The 22290-nt window shown below is 47.6% G+C and overlaps 1 protein-coding gene across 2 annotated transcripts in view; it reads left to right on the top strand.

Annotated features, from left to right (window-relative positions):
* The window catches only part of TP63 (tumor protein p63), a 293066-nt gene that overhangs the window by 206157 nt on the left and 64619 nt on the right, over nt 1–22290 (top strand). For both annotated transcript variants that reach the window (XM_035544952.1, XM_035544953.1), the window contains 2 exons: nt 4790–4918; nt 5666–5798. In XM_035544952.1, coding sequence (XP_035400845.1) covers nt 4790–4918; nt 5666–5798 — 262 coding nt within the window. The remainder of the gene's footprint in view (nt 1–4789; nt 4919–5665; nt 5799–22290) is intronic.

Genomic DNA, 22290 nt, shown 5'->3' with positions numbered 1-22290 from the left:
AGAGGAATATATATTGTGAACAAACAGGAAAATCTGTAGGTTACAAAGACAGACTTCTCTGGCCCCATCTGCTTTGTCCACTGACTGAGTACTGCAGACCCAGTGACAGAAAACTGTACACCAATGAGAGGCGTTTGGTGGGGAGAAGCAGAAAGAGCCATTCTTTAACTTTGTCAGTAGACAGAAAAAGAAGCTCCAAATCATTCTGCTTGTCCCTACTGTGAATGATTTCTTCCCACAAGATATCACACTGTGGTTTTATAATGCACAGAACCAGTATGAAGCCATGAAACTCAGCATCTATAAACCACGCTGACAGTTTCTGAGAGTTTGCACACTGCAGGGGGGAAAGGGAAACTCAAAAAAACACTTGCCAGAGGTGCTGAGCTCCAGGGAAACTAAGGAAAACTGGAGGTGCTCAGATCCGAAAACCAACCTAGAAATTTCACTAAGATATCTTACTCTGATTTCCCAATATAATCAACTATTAACCTGGCGCAGTCTAGAGTGTTGAAACTCCAAGTGTGTTTTGGAGGGGAAACCGAAGAAAACCATGCCATCCCCTGGCTGTGGCAGCCTTATATTTGTAAGGAGATTGCGGGTCCTCAGCATGCACCACAGGGGTGCTAAGTTGTGCACTACATCAAGTCTAACCCTGTACAAAGCAGGAGAAAAGCAGGAAAGAGGAAAGCAGGAGATATCTGCCTTTAAGGTCGAGGCTGCACAGGAGGGTCTGGGCATGCTCTGTATAAAACCCAGGTCTTCCTTTCTACAGGACTTCCTGCCTTGTCCCAGTGGTAAGTTAAGCCTTAGCATTTTGGATTTAGCCCTTTCTAAGAAAGGCTGTGTGTAGTGAGAATTAGCTTTTTAGGTGGGGAACACTGCTGTATCGCAACAGTTGAGTTCAATGTTTTTCTGTCATTGTTTTCTGGGGCAGAAAGAGACTTTTTTTGTTGTGTGTGTTGTTGCTTCTCCTTTATGTTTTTGATGTGAATGTGGGAAGGGGAAAAGGTGATAAAGAGTAGAAAGTATGTGGTTAGAATGAGATAGTGGGAGCTGCAATGCCTTGCTTTCCCCTGGCTCCCCCACTGGCTCAAGGGTGCTGGGCTGAGCAAACAGTGCTGTTTCTACCAGGGTTGGTAGCTGGGACCCTCAGCAGTGTTAACGGACTAAAGCTTGTGAAAACCCAAAGCTATGTTAGCTAGTTTTATTTTACTTTGTAAATGTGAAGATTAACATTCCAAGTGGGCACAGCTTAGAGGAGTGCGTGCTGCTTTCGCTGCCAGTTTGCAGAGCTCTTGGTCATCAGTGTGATGGCAAACTGATTCAGCTGGGGTGCAGCCCCGCTCTGGTGGGGAAATGATCTTCAAATCAGCAATGTTTGGAAGCAAGAGGCTTCAGCTGACAAGGTGAATCTGGCAAAGTGCTTTCACCTGGAGTCTGGGCTGTGACTTTTTCAGCTCGTGCAGGATAAGCACGGTAGGGCTGGGTTAGGCCTCAGTAGGAGGCCATCCTGGGAGCCAGAGGTTGAGGAGCAGTGCCACAGCACAGTGCCAGCCAACCCTGTGCTCTTGGTGAGATTATGTCTCTCAGAGAAGATTTAAACTGCTGTTTATTTTAATTAAAGATCCCTTGGTGGCTTCTAAAGGAGGGGACTTGTGAGTGTGATGTCCTGTTCAGCTCCCAGCTTAATGGGGGCTATAAATCCCTCTGCAGTTCCACTTTGGTGCGCTTATAGCTTGTGGCAAGCTGCCTGCTGACTATTTCAGCTGTTAATGCGGTGAATTAAGTGTATAGTTTGTGGATTTAAAGCAGAGGGCGGGCCTGACAGGACTTACTATGGTGCTTTGTCCTGTCATAGTCAGTGTTTTGGTACAGCAGGCTGTGTTTAGCAGCGCTATCTCCTGTGATGCACTTTGGTATGAGTGGCTGCGGGTGAACGGGGTGTTGTTTAAGTGTTAATAAAAATAAAAAAAAAAAACAGCAGCTGGTAGGAACAATTTAAACAATGCAAAGTCATGCTCTCTTGTGATTAACTTCAGGCACTCAGGGATTATTTTACTGAAGCTGAGGGCTTGCTGATGTGGGGAAAGACAATTAACTGGAGTAGTGAAATTCGTGCATAGGTCTTGCTCAGTCTTCAGCTGTTATTTTCTAGTTGAAGAGCAAATTTGCTTACTTTGGTAAACTGTTTAGTAGGTAGAGGTTCCTCAACCATCTGAAAGCCTGCTTGTTAAGGAAAATACCACCAGGTTTAGATTTTGGAAACATCACAGGGAAGGAAACAGCTTGGCTTGCATGCAGAGAGGGTTGAAGGAGTCTAAAATCTTGCTTCTGTGAAAGCATTAACCAGGGAGCTTCTTTTGTTTGATATGGGGAAATGTGGCTTTTGGCCATCAGGTAGAACCTGCTGGAACTCTTTTTCAGAAAGGGTATGCTGGGAGCTTGGTTGGGCAAAGATGACAGCTGGAAAATGCTTCTCCAGAGAAGACTGGAATTGGGTTTAATACAGGGACACATCAATTGTGTCCTTTGGTGGTGTGACGCAACACCCTGAAAGCTTCAAAGGTGCAGAATAAGAAACTTTCTGGCTCTATCACCCTGTGCAGCTAGTGCCTTCCTCCTCTGCTGTGCTTTGGACGCTGTGGGGAGTACTTGGGGTAGGTCTGTGAGAAGCAACTTTTGCTTTGCTGCCGTGTGGGGCTGCGGAGGGGGCAGGGCTGAGCTGGTTGCTTGGTCTTCTTGTGACCTAGGGTTTTGTGCAGCTGTGAACCAGAGATGGGACATGTCATGGCATGCAGCAACCTCACTGCTATGAGACTTTTCAGAAGAACAAAGGTCTCTGAGGAAGGTCTCTTGTGAAAACTTTTTCTTGGTGAAATTGTTTCCTGTGTAAGTAATAGTGAGCTGGTGTGGCTGGCTGTTGTCAGTACCTTGGGACTGAGTTCCTAAAAAGTGTTTGTTAGTGTTTAAGTCAAGGCCGCTTGTGATAAGTGGCAGAGCAGCTGTGGATCTTCCTTCACCTGAGGCCATGCTGTCCTGTTGCTTTCCTCCAAAGCTTGTTGTAGCACTGGTGCTCAGCTTATATAGCAGGCTTTAGGCTAGATCTGTTTGTCTGGGTTTCTATATGGCACTCCTGAAAGTGCATTACCAGACTGAAAGACTGCAAGGAGTAATTTCTGGTACTTTGTGGGATAACTGCTGCTCTCAGAGGACTCGTGATTATTTATTCACGTTCAGTGTGGGTATGTGCTCACATCAGGGAGATGGAGCTATTAGCTTTGGTACTTCTGTTTTATTTATTTTTTCCTCTGGATGTTTTAAAGGGTGGTGTTTTTATTGAAAATAAAAGATGAGCAACTTCTGAAGTGATACTTTCACCTATTTTTAAGGCACGCTCAGCTGTGATCTGGGGGCTGAAACCACTTGATTTCTGTTAGTTTTCTTAAGCTATCTGCCCTTTTCAGACAACATGCAGTTTGCGAGCAGCAGCCGTGAGGAAAGCCTAGCTTTTTGCAGACCTGTGTCGTTCTCAAAATGTGAGAGGCCTTTTAAATTCACTAAAGAGCTAGATTAGCTCCTCTGACAGCAGTCAGTAATAGATGCTTCAGGAAAAAAGTAGAGCAAAAGAACAACTGTAGTTTGTTCATTCATCCATCTGAAACACTTTATTAATTTTGGCAGCTTAATAAGTTAGGGTCTTCCCTGCAATTTGTTTAGACTGTTGTGCTAAACAGCACCAAAATGTGCCAAAACAAATGTTAGTCTAATTCTCCTTGGAATCCATTTATAGTCTTGGCTCCTGTCGCAGCTGCTCCTCTGGCAGGGACTACTGCTGTTTACTAGCATTGTGTTGAAACAACTCTTATATGAAAATGTTGTGGGGTGCCCCCATCTTTGTAGGAGGAAAAGTGATCACCTGACTGATGCTTTAATTAAGTTGAACTGAGGGTTTTTTGTCAAGTGCAAATATACTCGAGAAATTCCCCCTCGTGTCCCTGCAGCCGTTGAGTATTTTGACCCGGGCATAAAAGCTGCTGTGTTTCAATTTAGAAATGGGCCAGTGGGATGAGAATGTGCAGCTGTGGAAGGCACGAGTGCTCCGGCTTCATCACCGCTCCTCTTGGGCCCACCTATTTCTGTGAGGCTTGTGGGAGCTTAAGGGGATAAAAATGGCCAAGGTAATTAGCAGATCTGGCAGAAATCAGCCAAGTGGGCTCAGAAATTATTGGAAGTGAAAGACAGTACAGAAGCAGGCATATCCTGATGGGGTAGAACTTTGTTCTGTTTTTAAAATATGGCAATTTTTCAGTTTTTTTAAAAGAATACTTATTGTAGTCCAAGATCTCTGCTGCAGTGGCTAGGTGTAGGTGAAGTCACTAAATAATCTAAGGTAGTGCAATCTAGAGGTAGCTGGGCAGAGGGGAATTGTGCACCACTTAAGTGCTCTGCCTGCTGCGTGAAAGTCCCTGCTATAGGTGAAAAGCTCATGTTTCAGGAGCAAAATGGAGGTGTGTTTTTTTTTTTCCCCCTCTTTGGGATTCTTAATGATGCAGCATCCCAGTGGACACAGAGGTATTTAACTTACTGAGAAGTGTGGCCAAATTCTTTGCTGTCTAAATACAGCATCTGCAGCAGTGTGGAATGTGCGTTGTACAGCTGTGAATGTTCCAGGCATTTAGCGTGTCTCCTTTTTCACACAATAGCTTCTATATATGGGTTTTCATCAAGTTGGTCTCATGCATTCAACATATCTTTGTGTGTTTTTTTTCCTTTTTTGTTTTCTAAGGTTTGTAGAAACTCCGAGCCACTTCTCCTGGAAGGAGAGTTACTACCGATCAGCCATGTCCCAGAGCTCGCAGCCCAGGGAGTTCCTCAGCCCAGAGGTGATCCAGCATATCTGGGACTTCCTGGAGCAGTAAGTAGTCCTTCGGTGGAACCTGTGGAAGAAGGCATTTTTGGACAGTACACTTGTGCAGTTAGGTTGCTCAGGGAACTGATGTTGGGGATTTCAGAGTCCTGTGTACCTGTCACTTAGAAGATGTGGGTGTGAGTCTGAGTGACAGCTCTTGAGCTGTGAAGAGGTTCTTTATCTGGGCTATGAGGAACAGATGCAGGGATCATCCATGACACTGACATTCTTCGAGACTTTTGGTTATTGTGGCAACTGCTTTCCAGTGTATGACCACACAAACTGGATAGGTAACGTTTTCCCCTAAAGAAATGAGGTAATGACACTCTTTCTTGATGTCCAGGCAGTAAGTTTCCCTCATTTCTGATGCCAGGAAGAGACAAGTGGTGATGGTGCTCAGTTCACTGTCAGGTCCTTTGAAGGAAATAAAACCAACTGTGTTCCCATTCCTGACTTGCCATGACTGATACTGAGACAGTTACTGCTATAAATCCTCTATGACTTCTGTCTTTGTGATTTAACTCCAGCAGTCTTGTCTCATTTTTCTAGTCAGGCAAATAAAACATCCCTCCAGGCCTAGTCCTGCTCAGGGGCTGCCACTGGCATGGTGAGTGGGTGCTCATTAGGAATCTCTTGCTTTGTCTTGAGACTGGGTCATGATTGTGCCTAAATACTGGGAGACACCCTAACACATGGGGAGTTGGAGGGGACAGGATTTGGCCAATTTTAACTGGGTTACTCTGTTTCTTTCAGGCCTATATGCTCAGTTCAGCCAATTGATTTGAACTTCATTGATGACCCGTCTGAAAATGGCCCTACTAATAAAATAGAAATCAGCATGGATTGTGTCCGGCTGCAGGATACGGAGCTGAGTGACCCGATGTGGGTAAGTAGAGAGGAGGATTTCTTTAACCTTTGGAGAAAGATGAGGGGTTTCAGTAGAAACCCTTCCTGATGTGTTTCCCTGAGGATGTTTTCTCTTTCTTGGTGGGGCTGTGGCTGCTCTCTATGACTGAGGAAGTTCCTTCTTGCTCTGCCTATTGTGTCTCACCCATGAAAGCTGGTTGGGAGCATGGTGCCACAGGTAACTGGTGGTGATGAACTGCAGTGCCAATACTTGTGGCTGACTGAGACTGGGAGGGACCCATGGAAAGGCTCCTCTGTGCCTCCCCAGGGCTGCAACAGGGAGCAGGCCAGCTCTTCTCCTGCTAAAGCGAAGGCAGTAGAGAGGGATGAGGTGGTGAAACAGGTGGAATTGCTGAGGAGCCTCCTGTGCTTGTTTGGCTGCTTGGCTGTTCCTGCTGTCTCCTTGCTTAGGGCTTGTTTATGTGGCCCGAGGGTTAAAATAGTTGATGTTCTGAGTACTGTTGCATTTTTGCTGACCAAGGGCTGAGACTTCAGGATGTTCTTAACTGACTCGTTTTTCATTTGTATCTGGCCTTCAGGAGAAGACTTGGTTTCGGACCCTCATTGTTTTGTTTTCTTTTGGTTTGTGTCTCCAGATGGGCAGAGCTAGTGAGTATTTATAACTAGTCTTGGCTGTGGGTGTCTCACCAGTGTACTTTGAGACTGGAATGCAGATGAGGCACTGGTGGTTGCTGGTTCATGTCGGTTTGTGCCAAAGGCAGAGCTCTTCTTACCAATATCTCTGGTGAAGAAGCCAGGTGCTACTCTTGCAGGCAGTAACAGGAGGTATTTCAGGAGTTTGAGCTGTTTGTGTGCCATTTTTATTCTTCCTGAGTCTTGTATAGTTTTTGGTATAAATCCTGTCTACTTTGAAGTTTGTGTTGGCATCTGTAGATTTTCTTGTTCCTCTGTATTTCTGTCCTGAGAAACTGTCACTTAATTCCTTGGCTAATCAACAAACATCTTTTATGTGCTCAACCATGGCATGTTTGCAGCACTGGTGTTGGTTGGCAGTGTTTGTAACCCCGAGGCTTGCATCTGCAGTGAAAGGTTTCCCAAGTCATGCTGATGGCAGTCCTTGGTGCCAGTATACTGCCTGACTGATGTGGCTGCTGAAAAATGCCACAGGACAAGGTAGTATGTTCCTCTTTCCTTGCAGGATTGTGAAGGGTGGAAGGGCCATGTTGAGGTTGGGTATCTGCTTGGCTGATGTCATGAAGCTATTCCAAATGCGCAAAGAGGTGGCAAATGTCAGGTCTGGTCATCTTTTGATTCTATGTTCAGGGTGGGCTCAGAGGGGCAGCACTGTGCAAGCCTTCAATCTGAGTCTGAAAGGACACTCCTCGGCTTTTCCCAGTGCTGTAGCACAGCTTTAGTAAAATGGTGTCTGTTTCAGTAGCTAGTCTAGAAGGTTCTCCATATTTTGAGGGTACCTACTTCTCAAAATGGGTGGCTTGAGCTAACTATTCTCCCTTAGAAAGCAATCCCCAATACTTTATAAGCTGCCAACAGAAGGTTTGCTCCTTCCATACCTGGACTTGCTGCATTGAGTGCTAGCAAAGCCTTTTCATTTCCAGCTCCTCCAAGCTGTCAGCAGAGTGCTGCAGTAGCTGGCAGGCTTGCTTGAAGCCCTTGTTCAGAGTCTCCCTCTCCTGTCTGTGGTGCAGTGAAACATCCGCGGGAAATCCCTTCCTCTTGTCCTCTCTGACCACTGCTGAAGTGAGCACTGGGGCCAGAAGAGGAAGGCAGGCAGCTTTTGCTGTGAAATTATTTCTTGCTTATGATGGCTTTAACCTCAGCATTGCAGGAGGCATCCCTGGAGAGGCCAAATTGCATGGTGACATCTTTAAGGAGTGTTTTTCACTGCCTTGATCAGCCAAAGGGGGTGCAGGGAAATTCCATCCCATCCTTACCCTTACTGTAAGGCAGCAGCTCAGACGCTGCTTGAGCCTGAGTGTCCCCACGTTCATTAACAAATGTTCCACTTTGCCTTCACTGGAAGACAGCACCTTCACTCAGTTGAGAGCTGCACAAAAGCCTTTACAAAGCAAAATATGCATCACAAACCTGTGCAAACAGCCCGTCTCTTAAAAGGAGGAAAGCTCTTTTTACTCCCCTTAGCACCACCACCACCTCCCTATAAATTTGCAAACATCCCTGACAGGTGACAACTCCCCCTTGCAGACCAGTCTGTGTTTGCTTTGCTGTTTCTGGGGCTCGCAGCCGCTGCAGCTTGCATTGGCAGGGAATGTGTAGCCTGGGGCAAGGTGTTTGCTATTTGTCGTCTTTAATCTGAAATACCTTACAACCCTCTTCCCCTCCAGCTTCTCTTTTCCTTTGGATAGCTGCGGGGCAAGAGCTCCCCTTGCACCTGTCTCTCCTGTAACCTCAGCCGTGTCACTCCTAGACACGAGGTGCCGCACGCAGCTGATTGCAGCAAAGAGTTGAAGAGGGCAGATAAACACAAAGGAATGCAGCAGAAACAGAGGGGCCCTGAGAGATGAACAGTGAGATCAAGGCAGAGTGATTTTTATTATTAGATTAGTCTTAAGAAAAGAGCGAGGCCAGCATTTGTCCAAAATGTACCACCGTGTGAGATTTAAATAGATGTATGGCAAATAAGACTCTTTTATTCAAACCAGTTGTCCTTCCACGGACTTGAAGGCAATCCCAGCAGGATTTAAAATAAGTTTTGCACCTATGCTCAACTTATGGCTGAAAAATGAAACTTTCAGCATTAAAAGATGTTCACCCTCGATCCCAGGAGTCTTGCTGATGGGAGCTGTGATTTTTGTTGTTGTTTGCTTGTTTTGGTATTGCTCACAGCAGAAGTGTCAGGGGGGGAAATGAGCTACAGTGTTCAGAGCAGTGCTTGAAGAAGCTGTCCTGCTGGTGGGCTGGAAAATGAGCGTGGATCCTTCCCTGCTGAACACCCAGTGGTTGTGTTCATTGCCTCGCAAGTGCAGTGAGGAGGTTGGGTGACAAAGAAATGCCTCTTGTCTGAGCTACAGCTCTGTCTCTGGCTGAACCACAACCTTGCTGTTCTCATGCTCCTGTTCGTAAGGAAGAAATATTCTTCCTGCGTCCTGTGGAAGAAAGGAGTAAGAAATTGGTGATTGGCACTACCTTGGGATGAAAAGAGCTGGAGGGGGACAGGAAGAAGGCTTGTAGGTCTGGTGTGAAATCAGTCAGCAGCCTTCCCCTGGTCGTGTGATTTGTGACCAGCTCTTTCACAATGTCCTGCACAGCTGGTTTCTGGCTGGCCTGGCTGCTGGCTGTGCCCCTTTTGCTCCCGTGGCCTTAACCACAGGCAGGCTGGGAAGCCCCAGCAGAGATCTGCCTTTTCACGTAGCGGGGACGAGAGGCTGGGTGGTCCCTGCGGGCACGAAGAGCACAGTCTCTGCCATGGCCCTGGTGTGGGAGGGAGCTGCGGATGCCCAGGAAGGTAAGTTGGATGTGAATCCTCGTGGCCACCTGCCCTTTGTTGGGTTTCACCCCCAAAATGCTCCCCTGACCAGCTGCCTGTGTTGCAGGGGGACGCTGCTCCTCCTGCCTGGAGGCACACCGGGCTCCGAGGCCGCCTCCTGTGGCGCTAGGAGCCAGGTGATGTTGTATGAAAAATTGACTTCTTTTGACTGATTAAGCACCCCGGAGCTACGGGGAGGAGGGGGCCGGGGACCTCTGTCGAGGAACGGTCGTGTGGCAGTGCAATAACCCCTGCGCTGCCCTGGAGCCCTCCCGGCGTGCTGTCAGCCTGCCATAAAACCGCTTTCCTTCACCCCTTGGAATTCCTTTCAAATAGTTCACCGGTGCTAGTCGGGACCCAAACAAAGGTGGCCTGGGCTAAGAACTCCAGCGGGTGGCATCCTGAAAAAGCATTGTTGGAGGGGCTTGCAGAGCCTGGAAGTCTCCTGGTCTCCTGCCTGTGACCCAGCAGCGCGCTGGGGGCTCTGGGGACCCCGAGGGCCCTCCCGGGTGGGAGCAGGCACGCTGTCCCGAGTAATGGAGTGGGTCGGCCCCCTCCCCCAGGTGCATACCTTCCTTTCATGCCCCTGAGCGAGCCGTCCTCGCAGCCCCTTGCCTAACCAGTTCAGTGGAATGCCTTTTTGCAGACAGTCGCTCTGGTCAGGGTTTTCTTAACCTGTATCTGTCCCTCCCCACAAAAGGGAGAGAGAATTCCTTGCTTTTTTGTCCTTCCTCGCCTTCTGCTGTCGCGGGTGTTTGCTTTGGGTAGGCACCACCACGCTGCCTGTCCCACAGAGCTCCCACCTTGGGGGGGTGGTGTGGGTACTTCGGGCAGGGCAGCGTCTTCCTGGGATTCAGTCCCCAGCTTTGTGGGCTGGGGGTGCCCAAGTCCTGGTGGCCAGAGAAGTCTGGGAGGTGCAACGTGCATTTTGTGTTCAAGTCGCAACTTTAGCTCTGTATCTCCGCTGCCCAGACCTGTTCTCCTTTATACAGGGAGGCGGAGGAAAAAATGGGCAGTGGGAGAAGCTGGATGCAGCCTGTGGTGAACATGGAAGCGTTGATGCTCTCAGCCTCAGTCCTTGCACCAGAAACGGGTCTCAGATTTGGTATTCAGTACTTCCTCCTGGGGAAGGAGACCTTTCCCAGGTATCTTCTTCAGCCTGCTGTGGGAAATCAGAGGAGCCACCCCAGTCACCTTGTGCAGGGTACCCGCCCGTGCAGCTGGAGAAGAGTGGGGCTGAGGCCTTTGAGTAGCTGGTGGCTGTCTTCTGCACACTTTCGGCCTTAGCATCATGTAAATCAGTTCAGTAATTTGTACTTGGGAGGCCATGCACTAAATTCCTGCCTCTTTAGAAGCCTACTGCACGTTTGGGATAGGTCAGAATCAGGCCTTTACTAAGCAAGAATGTGATAGACAGACATTTAAAATAAAAAAAAAAAGCTCTGTCCAAAAGGGTTTGCAGTACCCGTCCTATCCGGTGCCTTAATACTAAAGGGCAGGCTCTCGTCTCTGTTAACTTAGTTGCTCACTTAAAAAGTGTTTTGCTGGGTCAGAAGAAGAGAACTCTGCCTGCTGCAAGGTAATGGCTGAGGAAGAGGATGGAAGGTGGCTACGGGGCAGTGGGGCTGCAGGACAGGGAGGATGTCTGTGTCCCAGCGGCAGGCAGAGGTGGTGTGGTGTGGCTGGGTAGTGCAGGAAGAGTTGTCTGTGCAGAGGCTGGTGACATGTCGTGTCTGCTTCCCAGGGCCCTGGCAGATGTGACAGCCCTGAAGTTTGTTGGGAAATGGTTTTGCACCTGGAGGTGAAGTCTGATTTGATAAGTAGATGCGGCAGTGGGTTGTGTGGCTGTCTGCTTCCATGCATAAGTATTCCCAGATTGACCATAGAAAGGAAGCAAGGACTTTGTACGGCACAGATATGTGATCAAAGCTTTTATTACTGTCTGGTTTGTGCTTGAGAGAGTTTGAGGTCTGCCAAGTTTCTCTTCTGTGTGGGTATTTGTTCGTTCCGTAGCTGTGTAAAGAAGGTTGGGATTATGCAAAGGCATTTCCATAATGAGTAAATACATTATTCTGGAAGCTTCCCTCCAGCACCTCTCCTGTTTGCAGCTGAATTTATAAGCTCTCCTAATTTAGGCTTGGCTTTATAATGCTGCTGAATGTTTAATCTCATGCGGCATGGGTCCCTCCAGATCTAATCAGGTTTAGGGCTGCAGATCCAAATCCAAAAATGGTCAATTCATTCAGATAAAGGATGCATGTTGAGAATGCATCTGTGCATTCAATTTTGGCAAAAAAGCCTGACTTTTCTCATTCTATGTATTGTAGTGCTCCAAAGATGCTCGTTTCTTTAAAATTTTCCATGCCTCCCTTTCTTGTGGTGTTTTGTCCTGGTTCTGGCTGCAGACCAGGGCTGGTTGCGTTTCCTTTTTGTAGGAACGCAGCCAGTCAGTGAGTATGGTGACACTAAGTGCTTTGTGTTTTTAATTAATGGCGTTGGAGAAGACAAACAGATGATGCCTACTCTGTTAAAGACTATCTTGGAAGCATATTTAGAACTTTTTTTTTTCCTACCCATTTAGTACCTGGCTTTAGTACCAGTTTGGGAGGGAATAAACTCACTTGAAGTTAAAAAGCACAAGCCTAGTGGAAATGAGCCAGGTGTGGTGGGGTGCTCTGCAGCATGCCAGAGTGTGAGGCTGAGGGCTGAAGTGGGAGAGGAGCCTGGCTCCTCAGGAGAGCTGGCGTTAAATCCCCAGCTCGTATTGCTGTCAGCAGGTGAGGTGGAAGAGTGTTGCAATTGCAAATGCTGTCATCTGCCTACATGCAAATACGTCAGAACAAAAGAAGCAGTCGCTTCAGAAGACGTCTTCCCCCAGCAGCTAGGCCTGCCTCCAAAGGTTTCCATGGTGCTGCACGTGCTCCTTGCGTAGGTATGGAGCAATAACGTGTTAGCACTTATTTTACATCTTTAAAAGGAGTGCAGAAATGCTTAATTAAAAAGGATCTTGATCTTAGAACAACAGACCATAGGCACTTATTGCCTCCGGAGTAAGTTTAGGGATTATGCTGCTTTGCTGGGAACTTCACTGTATATGTCTGTATGTAGTTGATAGGATCCCCTTTCTTTTTTTTAAACTTAAGTGTACTTCTCATTTTATTGGTTGGGAACATTTTGATTAGCACAGAGTCCAGAAGCAGTAAACCACTTGGGCGCCTCGCACTTCACGAATCCATGAAGAGCAGCTGAATGCCAACAGACATTGCCATCCCCCAAATTCCCAGTGACCTGGATTGTCTTTTCGTGCTACCTATTTGGTGGATAAAGGGAAACGAGGCACTTCTGTCTTCTGTAGGGTGCTGAACTGAGCAGTTCACCTCCAGCCAAATGAAAACCTTGCGGAGCTTTGTGGTATCCACTCTTGTGAGGTGGGATGGACGAAGGGCACCTCGCAGCCCTGCTGCCAGGCTGCAGCACTGCCTGTGCTCGTTTGGCACCGTGTGGGGCTGTGCAGCAATCCGTGAGCGGGCTGGAGGTTTGCAGGATGCTCCTTTGGAGCACAGCCCTGGGAGTGCCCTGCTCCCCTTCCTCATCCACCATGGCCCAAGTGTCTGCGTTGCTCTGGGGTGTAGCTCTTGTTTTTAAAGCCTTCTCCTGCATTAATTGGGGATTCCTGCTTTGAAGAAGGCCTGGTGCATCCAAAGCCTTGCTGTGTTGCTTTGTGGTTCTGCAGATCCTGCCCGCAGACCTGTTAATGACTATTATTTTTCCTCCAATATGTTGTGATGAGACTTGCGGACTGGGTAATGTTTTCCTCTGAATGCCTCTACTGTCTGCTTTCCACCTCAGTGTCACTGATTTGATAGCATTTAAATTAACGAGGGAGCGAATTGTCAGGCAGTCACAGAAAATTAAATCAATCTCTGTGAAGCAGAGATTAAGGAGTGGTTTTTTGGCCTGGGTAAGTTCAGTCACTGCTGAATAAACCCTTTGCTAATCAGCATCTGAATTTGCAGAGATTAATGAAAGATCAAAGGAGTCTTTGGTAACGAATGCAACTATGTCGTCTCTGAAACAAGGATTTGTATCTCCAGCCTGTTTAAATAGGAAGGAAAGGTACCCTCGAGCACCCTTCTTTCTCTCTGCAGTCACGGTTAGGTAAGGCGGACCACACGGTGATGTCCAAACTGGATTAAAATTAAAGCAATCTAGAACTAAGGTGATTACTGGGGAAGATCCTTGGCCAGCTAACTGAACCCTATGGTCATCCACCCTGTGGCTGTCCCCATACCAGTGGGGTGCGTGAGAGCAGGCAGAGGGCATTCGGGCCAAGACCAGCACTGCAAAATTCAACAATTCTGCACAGTAAATAAATGTAAAGAAAAAGCAGCCTCCCCGGCTGCCTCAGTGCCTGGGAGGGTGGCAGCAGTGTTTGGAGGTCCTGCAGCAGGAGTTGAGAGCTGGGGACCCAAACACACTGGGGCAATATAGGGTAATGGTGCTGTGCTTGTGCCCGGAGTGTCGGTGGGTACCAGTGCAGGGGGTCAGGGTTTAACAAGAGGTTTGGGAGACCAATCTCAAATGGTTGCAGGCTGGTGGCTCTCTTTAAATGTTATTGTACAAGGGATGGGGTGTGTGTGGAGTTGGCAAGGCACTAAACCTGGCTGTAAAGAACTGCTATGATTGTGCGTTTATTAACAGCTTTGCATTTCCTGCGAGTGATCTGTAGTTTATACAAGATAAGAGAAGAACACCACTTTCCCCTCAGCTGCTTGTGCAAGAACAAACCTGATCTGTCAACAGTTGCTCCTCTCCTAACTAAAAACAAAGGCTCCCTAATCTGTCCTTATCTCTCTTTTTCCCTTTCCCTGGCCAGATCGCTGTCGGATGGAGGCTTGTGCCATGCCCACATCCAGCTGGAGGGATGGGCCTGGTTTTGCTGCTTGGGAATTACAGTGAACTGTAACGCTCTTGAATGTAACGCTCTTTTCTTGTATGACTCTTTTACTTCTGCAAAATGTTTCTGTGAATGGGGGGTGGAGGGGTGTGTGTGTGTGTGTGCGCGCTATGTTAGGCACCCAAAGGCCCCAGCAAAAACACAGCTTGAACATTGAGAGCTATCAGGCAAAAGATCTGCTGGTGGCAAAAGCTTAAAGCCCCAAAGTCCCCCTGGCCATGGCTCTGTGCTCAGGTGTCTGCTGGCCCATAGTTTTGCATTCATCAGTGTAGAAATGTTGTCTGGCCAGTGGGTTTGCAGGCTGATCAGCTGCCCTGCAGAGGTCTCTGTCTGCAGGAGGTTGTTTCCTTTTATCCTTAAACACTTTTACTAAAGCAACTGGTTTTTAAAGGGTTACCAAGGTACAGAAATGTGGGGGGAAAAAAAATACATAAAAAGAGCACCAGGAATAAAACACAGCTTTTTGATTGATAAATGATCTGGTTACCTGGTTTCCAGCCTGCGTTGTACTCCCAGCTGGAGGAAGGGAATCTGCTGGCTTTGGTGGGAATAACCTCCCTTGGTAGGAGTAGGAGACAGGACTGGAGGTGGCTGGATTGTGCAGCTGGTAGGGAAGATGTGGGGACCTTGCATCATCTTGGCTGGAAAGCTGAATCTCTCCAGAGGAGTGTCTTTGCTCCCTTATTAAATGGAGCTCGGCAGCCAGAGGGCAGAGTCCCTGGGGGCTGCGTGCGCCCTTCCTAAACCAATATTGCACAGCGGTTGTGAAGGGAACTGGTTTTGTTTCACAATTCCTTTCCACCTTCCCTCTCCCCACTCCCCCCACAGAGCGTTATCTCCTGACATGATGCCATTAACTCTCTAATTAGCCCTAGGGGTGTTCTGGGGAGATAACGAAGCTATAGGAGCTCAAATAAGCAGCGTGCGCAGATGTTTACCCAGGGTCGGAGGGCAGACCTGTTGTGACAGCCGATTGCCTTGGGGAGGGAGAAGCCAACCTGCGCTGCAGGCAGCCAGGGAGCAGGGCTCTGCTCCTGCCCTCAGCAAGTCAGTCTTCCCCCTGAGTTTTGAAAATGGGGGAAAAATGCAGCTGGATGTCCTTGGAAAAAGGGATTATCCTTTAGTAGCAAGCACTTGCAGTACAATCAGGGCATGTTTCTGGCTTGGTGGCTGCGCATGAGGCCGTATCCAGCTGCTTTCTGCAGCTGAAAGGCAGCATCCTGCCCGCCACTGCATCTCTTAGGTGTTTTTTTAATTTTGTCTTGCTATATTTTTTTTGAAAGGGGAAAGTCCCTGTTTCAGTATAGAAATTCTTCTTCCTCACCTCTTCTGGTTGATTTGAGCAGTGAAGGCCAGCTGACCACCTCTGTGCTAGCTTTCAGGAAGGAAGGGTGATTTTTTTTGCTCTTTAACCTGGCTGCTTTCTATTACTGTCCATCACATGTGTCCCCATAAAGTCTTCACTGGAAAAACTCCCCAAGCTAACTGGCAGAGGCTCGTTTTTGAGCATTCAGCAGTTATTCATATGTAGCAAAGGGAGGGGGGGGAAAACCCACACATTCTATTTTTTCCTCCTCCTTCTGTTATCTCAGTCTTAATTTGTAAACATTTCTGAGCTGAGTGGATGTCGCAGTCCACGGTGACGCGGTTGATCCAGATACTATTTTTACAACAAAGTGGAGAGGTCTGAGCAGACTTTTCCCTTTGATCTGCAGGAAATTCTGCATGAAGCCACCTAACAAGCAGGCAGGTGCGTGCAACCCCCCAGCCCCCCCTGAAATTACACAATCTCCAATTAACCTTACCATTAAAAAGACTTGTGGCCATTGCACTTTTTCATTTCCATGTTTTAGCACAGTTACCTTGTACGCAGGAGGGGTTACTGGGAACTTGCTGGTGGTACCAGGCAGAGATGCTGGGACAGACCGTGTAACAGCATGTGGAAAGCACATTCCAAAGAAAAACCTGAATCCGCAGTTTGACTTGGCTGATGCCTCGTTTTGGAAAGTTAGGGGTCTTGTTTGTGTACTTTGTTTCTCAACATACCAGTGGGAGCTGCAAAGTGTTGCCAGAAGCTTTCTGGAGTAACTGAGTCAGACCTGGGAGGGTTGCACCTGAAACCTTCCAATCTAACTAATGATAATTATTTTGGTTTCCTAAAGTGCTGGAGGTCTCTTCTTTAGAGGCGAGAGAGATTTTTCCTTTCCAAGCATCAGCTGCTTCGCTTTTCTGTGCTCAGCCAGAGCATCTAAAGCTTGAAACACAGCCTGATGCTTTGGGTTGATTTTTTTTTTCTTTTCTAGTTCTTGTTTGTTTGTTTTTTGGGGGGAGGGGGAATGGGGGGAAGCTTATTGGACTGGAAGAATAAACTTAAACATTGTTGCTTTGGCCTCAATGTGAATAGAAATAATTCATTTTTTAAGATGTGGAAGGAGGGCCTTCTGCAATGACTTGCTTCCTTTGACTAGGCTGATTGTAGGTAGAGGTTATACCTTACTACAGCAAAGATTGTCCGGCCTGTGACTTTATACCATCATAGTTGAAACAGAATTTATGGTGTTCTCCTTGGAGAAGGAAAGCCTTTTCCAGAAGGCTCAGAAATGGTAATTACAGACCCGTTGCAGAGGAGTGAGTGTGCAGTCTGAAGGGGGTCACTTTAGTTTTGTGACATCTATTTAAGCACATGCAGTTTCAGGGAGATGAGATTTCCTCTGACAGCATCTAAAAGAGACTGCCTTACTGCTATTAGGTTTTTGGAGGCTCATCTACGTTTAATCTTGGAATTTTTGAGTGCTGTCTCCTGCCTGCAGCCTGGAAGCTCTGGGGATGCTCTGTTACCCCTGCCTCCCATGTCAGGGTGATGGTGGCCTCCTTTGTGACACTGTGGAGGACGGTTTGCAAAAGGCCCCTTGTCAAGCATCTCCTTCAAGATGATAACACAGGCTAATACTTCTGAAACACCGAGGCAGGTCGGGGCTGTGTGTACAGAGGGCAGGGATTTGTGCTGACATGTCAATTTATTCATGCTATATACACTTCTCCTCGTGTTTGACATGCAGATCTCGTTGGATAAACTTCCACATATCTCTATGTAGCGCATCTGGGTGTTGCTTCACCCACAACCACCTCCAGCCACCTGTGGGACAGAAGACAGCAGGTACCCAACACAACAGTGCTGCATTAATGACTTGGAAAAGGAGGATCTTCTGAGTTTAGTAGCACAGCTAGTAAATGAGTTTTTTGCAATGACTTGCTGAGGTTGGGAGATACATGGTTGCATCTTACCTTACTCTTTCTCTCCCCTTCTTCATAGCTCTTGAGTTTACAGGCAAGTATCAAAAACCTGACAGGATTTAAGGGGCCAAAACTGCCAGTCCTCCAAGCTCAGCGTAACACTATTATATATATACTGCTATTACACAGCAGTAAATCCACAGGTGACTTCCAGCTTGATGTCCATCAAGCTCTGCAAGCTTCGCAGTGCTGCTGCGAAGTGACCTGTTCGGCTAGTGGTGCTCTGGCTGTTCCCTGCAAACCTTGCCTGTATCTCCAGACGAGCACTTTGTGTGGTTTTCTGGCTTGTACCCATCTCTGGCAAGATCACATAAATGCATCGAGCACAGCAACTGGTACTGGGGAAGATGGAGAAGGCAAGGGGCTGTGGCAGTGGTCTCCTGAATTGTTCTGGTGATGTAGGAAACATGTTCTGGGCTCAGCAGGCTCCTCCTGGTAGTTCAGGAGTGCTGAGGGTGTGCGGGGCCCCCATTGTTCTGGGATGTTGCTGCTGGGGAGGGCTCTGTGCTACTCCCTGCAGCCCATTCTTGGAAGTACCGTCCAGGGGAAGCACCTCCTTGTGTTGTGCTTGGCAAGGAGGGAGAGGCAATGTGTATGGTAAACGCTTGAACCCTTTGCTCTGGTGTCCATCAGTCCTCTGCTGAGCCAAACGCACTGCGTGAGAGCGAAGTGAGACAGCTGCACTGCCTCTTACAGCAAGGAGCTGCTGCAGGGTAGGGAGGGCACTGCGATCCTCTGCTCTGTTTGCTCTGCTGCCAGTTCCTTTCTGCTAGTGTTTTTGCCCTGTTTTATTAGTTTTAGAAAGGAGCTGGCGGAGCTGGCTGTGTCCTTTGGTTCTCAGGGTGGCAGGAAGGCAGTGGCAGCTCCTTCTGCTGTAATATGCTGGGGAGGGCAGCCCGGGGAGCCATTACCACCCTGCACTCACGAGCAGCACAGCCTGCTTATACTGATCTCCCTGTGAACCCGGTGTCCTCCCCTCGTGAGCCCAGAGACGTTAGGGTTAAAGGATGCCCAAAGGCGAGGGAGTTGGTGCAGCAGGGAGCAGCTCCCTGGGCAGGAGGCGTTGGCTGGGCTCTGCGTGGGTTGCAGGTCTGCCAGGGACTTCTCTTCCTCCCCCTATTCCTACAAAGCCCCCCATGGGTCAGTTGCACTCAGGGACTCGATTTTCATTGTGAGTGGCTGCAGCAGTGTGCGTACTAAGCAATTAGCCAGTGGTCTTCACAGCAGGTCCTCAAATAAGGCTGGAGCACTGTCATTAGGATGGGAGGGCAGGCGGCTGCTCTCTGATCTGGATGTTAGGTTTCCTCTCTCCCCCTTCCCCACCCCTTTCGAAAGGTGTTTTGTTTCCCCTCATTGGATGGAGCTTGCCTGCTCTTCCAGGAGCAGACGAAAGGAGCTGCCTTTTGTTCTCCCCATGCATCCCACGTAGTCGGCGGTGGATCGGTGGATCCCCGTGCGCAGCTCCGGACCGTTGGGCAGCTCTGCTCCGGGGCTGCTGGCACAGCCCAGACCTTGCAACCCATGTACAGGGCCGCCTACACAGGGACCTGGGGCAGGCTGGGGGGTATCTGCTTGTTCAGAGTGAAGTCACAGCAGGGCTGTTTGCAGTGAGCACGCAGCAAATCAGTTTACCGCAGATGGGCTCTGAGGTGTCTTCCAGAATCTCTAGTTGCTGTGGGCACAGTGGTCGGGTGGCTTTTGCTGGAGGGTACCCAGAAATTTCTCCCATGTATTAGCTCAAAATCATGAGTCTCTTTAAGTTGTTTTTTCAATTTTTAATAATTTTGTTTGTAAGTGATATTACTTCTAAGCTTATTGCAGAATTAGAAACAATCGCAGAAGAGGGAAGAAATGTAGCTGCAGCAAAGTGATGTCCTGTGAGCATGGATGAAAGCACACGGATGACAGAGCATGTGGCTGGATTATGGTGCACAAAACAAGGATTGCTTCTCAGAAAGCCCCTTCTGTTTTTTGTCCAAAAGCTGCATGCCGCAGCAGCTGGAGGCTCGGCTGCACTACTGCCCTGCCGGTCTCAAATGTTATGCCTTGATCCCTTCCCAAATGCTTTGGGCTTTGGTAGCAGTGAAGCCAGTGCCTGAGGAAAACACTAGACTCTTCTTGGAAAATAAATAAATAGAAGTTTTTTGGAGTGGCTGCATTGGAGCAACTCCGTGGCTGTATTTTGAGTTCCTAAACGTGTAGAAAAGTGACAGGGGAAAGTTAAAGTTTCCTTTCGTTTCTTTTCTCTTTTTTTCCCCTCCTGTCATTTTTCCCCCCCTCTTCCCTTCGCTTTTTAGAGATTGGTGATAAGGAATTCTAACTACTTAATGAGCTGGGAGAGGCCTCTCTCCATTGGAGTGGAGGACTCCAGGTGGCACTTTGACAGATTGGACAGGTAAGGCAGGAGAGCCCACCTCCTCCTCCTCGCCTATAGTTAGGTATATAAGGGAAACTTAAATTATGCAGAGAGGCACACTCCGAGTCCTGTTATCTTCCTAGTAGCATCACATACTTTTAGGGTCTTCTAGGGGGTGGGAGGTGTTTGTCAAAATCCTGGAGCCAGAAGAAAGAACAGCAGCATTGATCAATTTGACTGCTAACATGTTGTACCTGGAAAACAATGCCCAGTCCCAGTATAGCGAGGTAAGGATTCTAGGTTTGAGTTGTGATCTCTCTAATATATTTTATTTTTAGTCAAATTGTGCGATTTCTTTACCCCTGTAGCCTGTTGTAAGGTATGGAATATACATTAATTTCTGAAACTCTTACGCCTTTACAAATGGCAGGTAGTTTGCTGGGCTGAATATTGGAGTGAGAATGAGCTTTGAGTCTACATTTGGGACAGTGAATTTGTTTGGAGAACCTTGATTAAACAAACATATTTAAAATTTTTTTCTTGCATTGGAAAAGCAAGTCAAAGCACTCGCGTACTGTGACCAATGCATACAGATTCCGTTCCTGTAGCAGTATGAACAGTATCTGTGTTGACTACATCATAACTCATTAACTAGTCTTTTTATTGCCAAAATTGCTGCACATTGTTAGAAGTGGATGATGTTTAGGAAGTAAACCAAAAATGCATTGTAATCCCCTTCTTTGGTTACCTTTTTGAGTAAAATAATGTTAACGGAGGTTCTTTGCCACAAATGTTGCATTAGCGTCCACACCGATAACTCTCTTACACAGTGCTGTTAATACTTGCCTTGTGACTTGCAGCAGAAAGATATTTTATACAGGTCTGTTTAAGCACTTTAGAGAATAAATTTGTGTAAAATGGATGCAACCTTTTTGCACCGTATGGGCGGGCGCGAGTTGAACTCGAACTTCAGATACAGCTTAGATTTTTTTTTTAACCAACTGGATTGATGTTTTTGTAAGGTGGAAATCGAGCAAACTGCCACATACTGTGAAAGTCTTTGAGGAAGTTACCTGGAGCTGAATCAGATCTAACAACAATATTGGTTTACATTCCAGCGGAGACAGCAGCTGTGTTGACACTCGTCAGAATGGCGATGCAGCAAAAGCTCCATTCTGTCTGTGTGCGCGCGTGTGTGTTTCTGGTGAAAACGCTTCAAGTGGAGGGCATGGGGTGCGGGACCTGCAGCAGACAGAAGCTCAGCCATTTGGAAAAGAAAACAAAATAGGAATTGCATGGCCGAGAGTGCGGATAGGAGATGTGATAGCTGGTGAGGAAAAGCCTGTTAAATGTACACTTCAGGCTTGCACACCTGGGATGGCAGGCTTGCAACTCAGGTAAACTGAAACCTGTGTGTTTTCCAGGTCCCCTGTATTTCAGGGCATGCAAATGCACGATGTGCTCTCCGTTCCTAGCTGCTTCTGCAGCCCAGAAGACACTAGTGACTATATTTTTTTCCTTAGGTTAATTATAAACTCTTAAATGGGGGGAGAGCACTTCTTGGTGTGTTTGCTTGGCGTTATTTGTCTCCTGCTATCTGATCAACTTTCGCTGAATAGCAGCGGTGAGGCTGTAGAGTCCCTATGGTTGACTTGCTGGGCTCATCTGTCAAAGCGATGCACTCAGAGCGTTCTCACTCAGCTCAAATGCTGCTCATCATGGTGGCAGTCAGGGGAGGCTTGTAAAAGGCTTTAGCCATTTTTTTTCCCTCTTAGATTTGAGCATGATGCACTGACTTTGCTCATTCAGTGAAGCGTTGCGTGCTGTAGAAAGAAAACCCAATTAACATTGACTTGGCTGTATTTCTGAGGGAGAGCAGTTTTTCTGGTGACTCTTCTTGAGCGAGATGGAGACCTGTTAATGCTCAATGAAAATATATTGGTGGTGATGAACCTTGCCCATTGTAGGCTTTTGCATGGCTTCCTCAAAGGAAAACTAATAATGAATTAAAAAAATACCTTTAGCTCTCAGTGTGGAAACAGGAGTAGCAGTCTGTTGCAACTATTGTTGGAGTTTAGATTTTTAGCATTGTTGCTCGTCTGGGCAGAAGGCGGCCATGCAAACTCACAAAAAACTTAGTGTAGACTGTAGGTTGTGTCTAAAAATGGACAAAAACCTTATTAAGGCAGGGGGGGCAAGTCAAATGTTTTTACACTGAAATCCAGTTTTAAAATGGAGAGCAGGCAGCTTCTCTCCCGCTAAAGCTTGTTTCCTCCCCCCTTTTTCCACACTGCATATCATGGCACCTTGCCTTCCAGCACTGGCTCACGGGCACCGTGCTCTACCTGCCGGCACTGTGGCCCGCTCCACCCCGTGGCCTGGGCCTTGCGCAAGGGCCG

Source organism: Cygnus atratus, chromosome 9 (assembly GCF_013377495.2).
Source record: "Cygnus atratus isolate AKBS03 ecotype Queensland, Australia chromosome 9, CAtr_DNAZoo_HiC_assembly, whole genome shotgun sequence".
NCBI lineage: Eukaryota > Metazoa > Chordata > Aves > Anseriformes > Anatidae > Cygnus > Cygnus atratus.
This window is presented reverse-complemented; position numbering and strand designations above follow the sequence as displayed.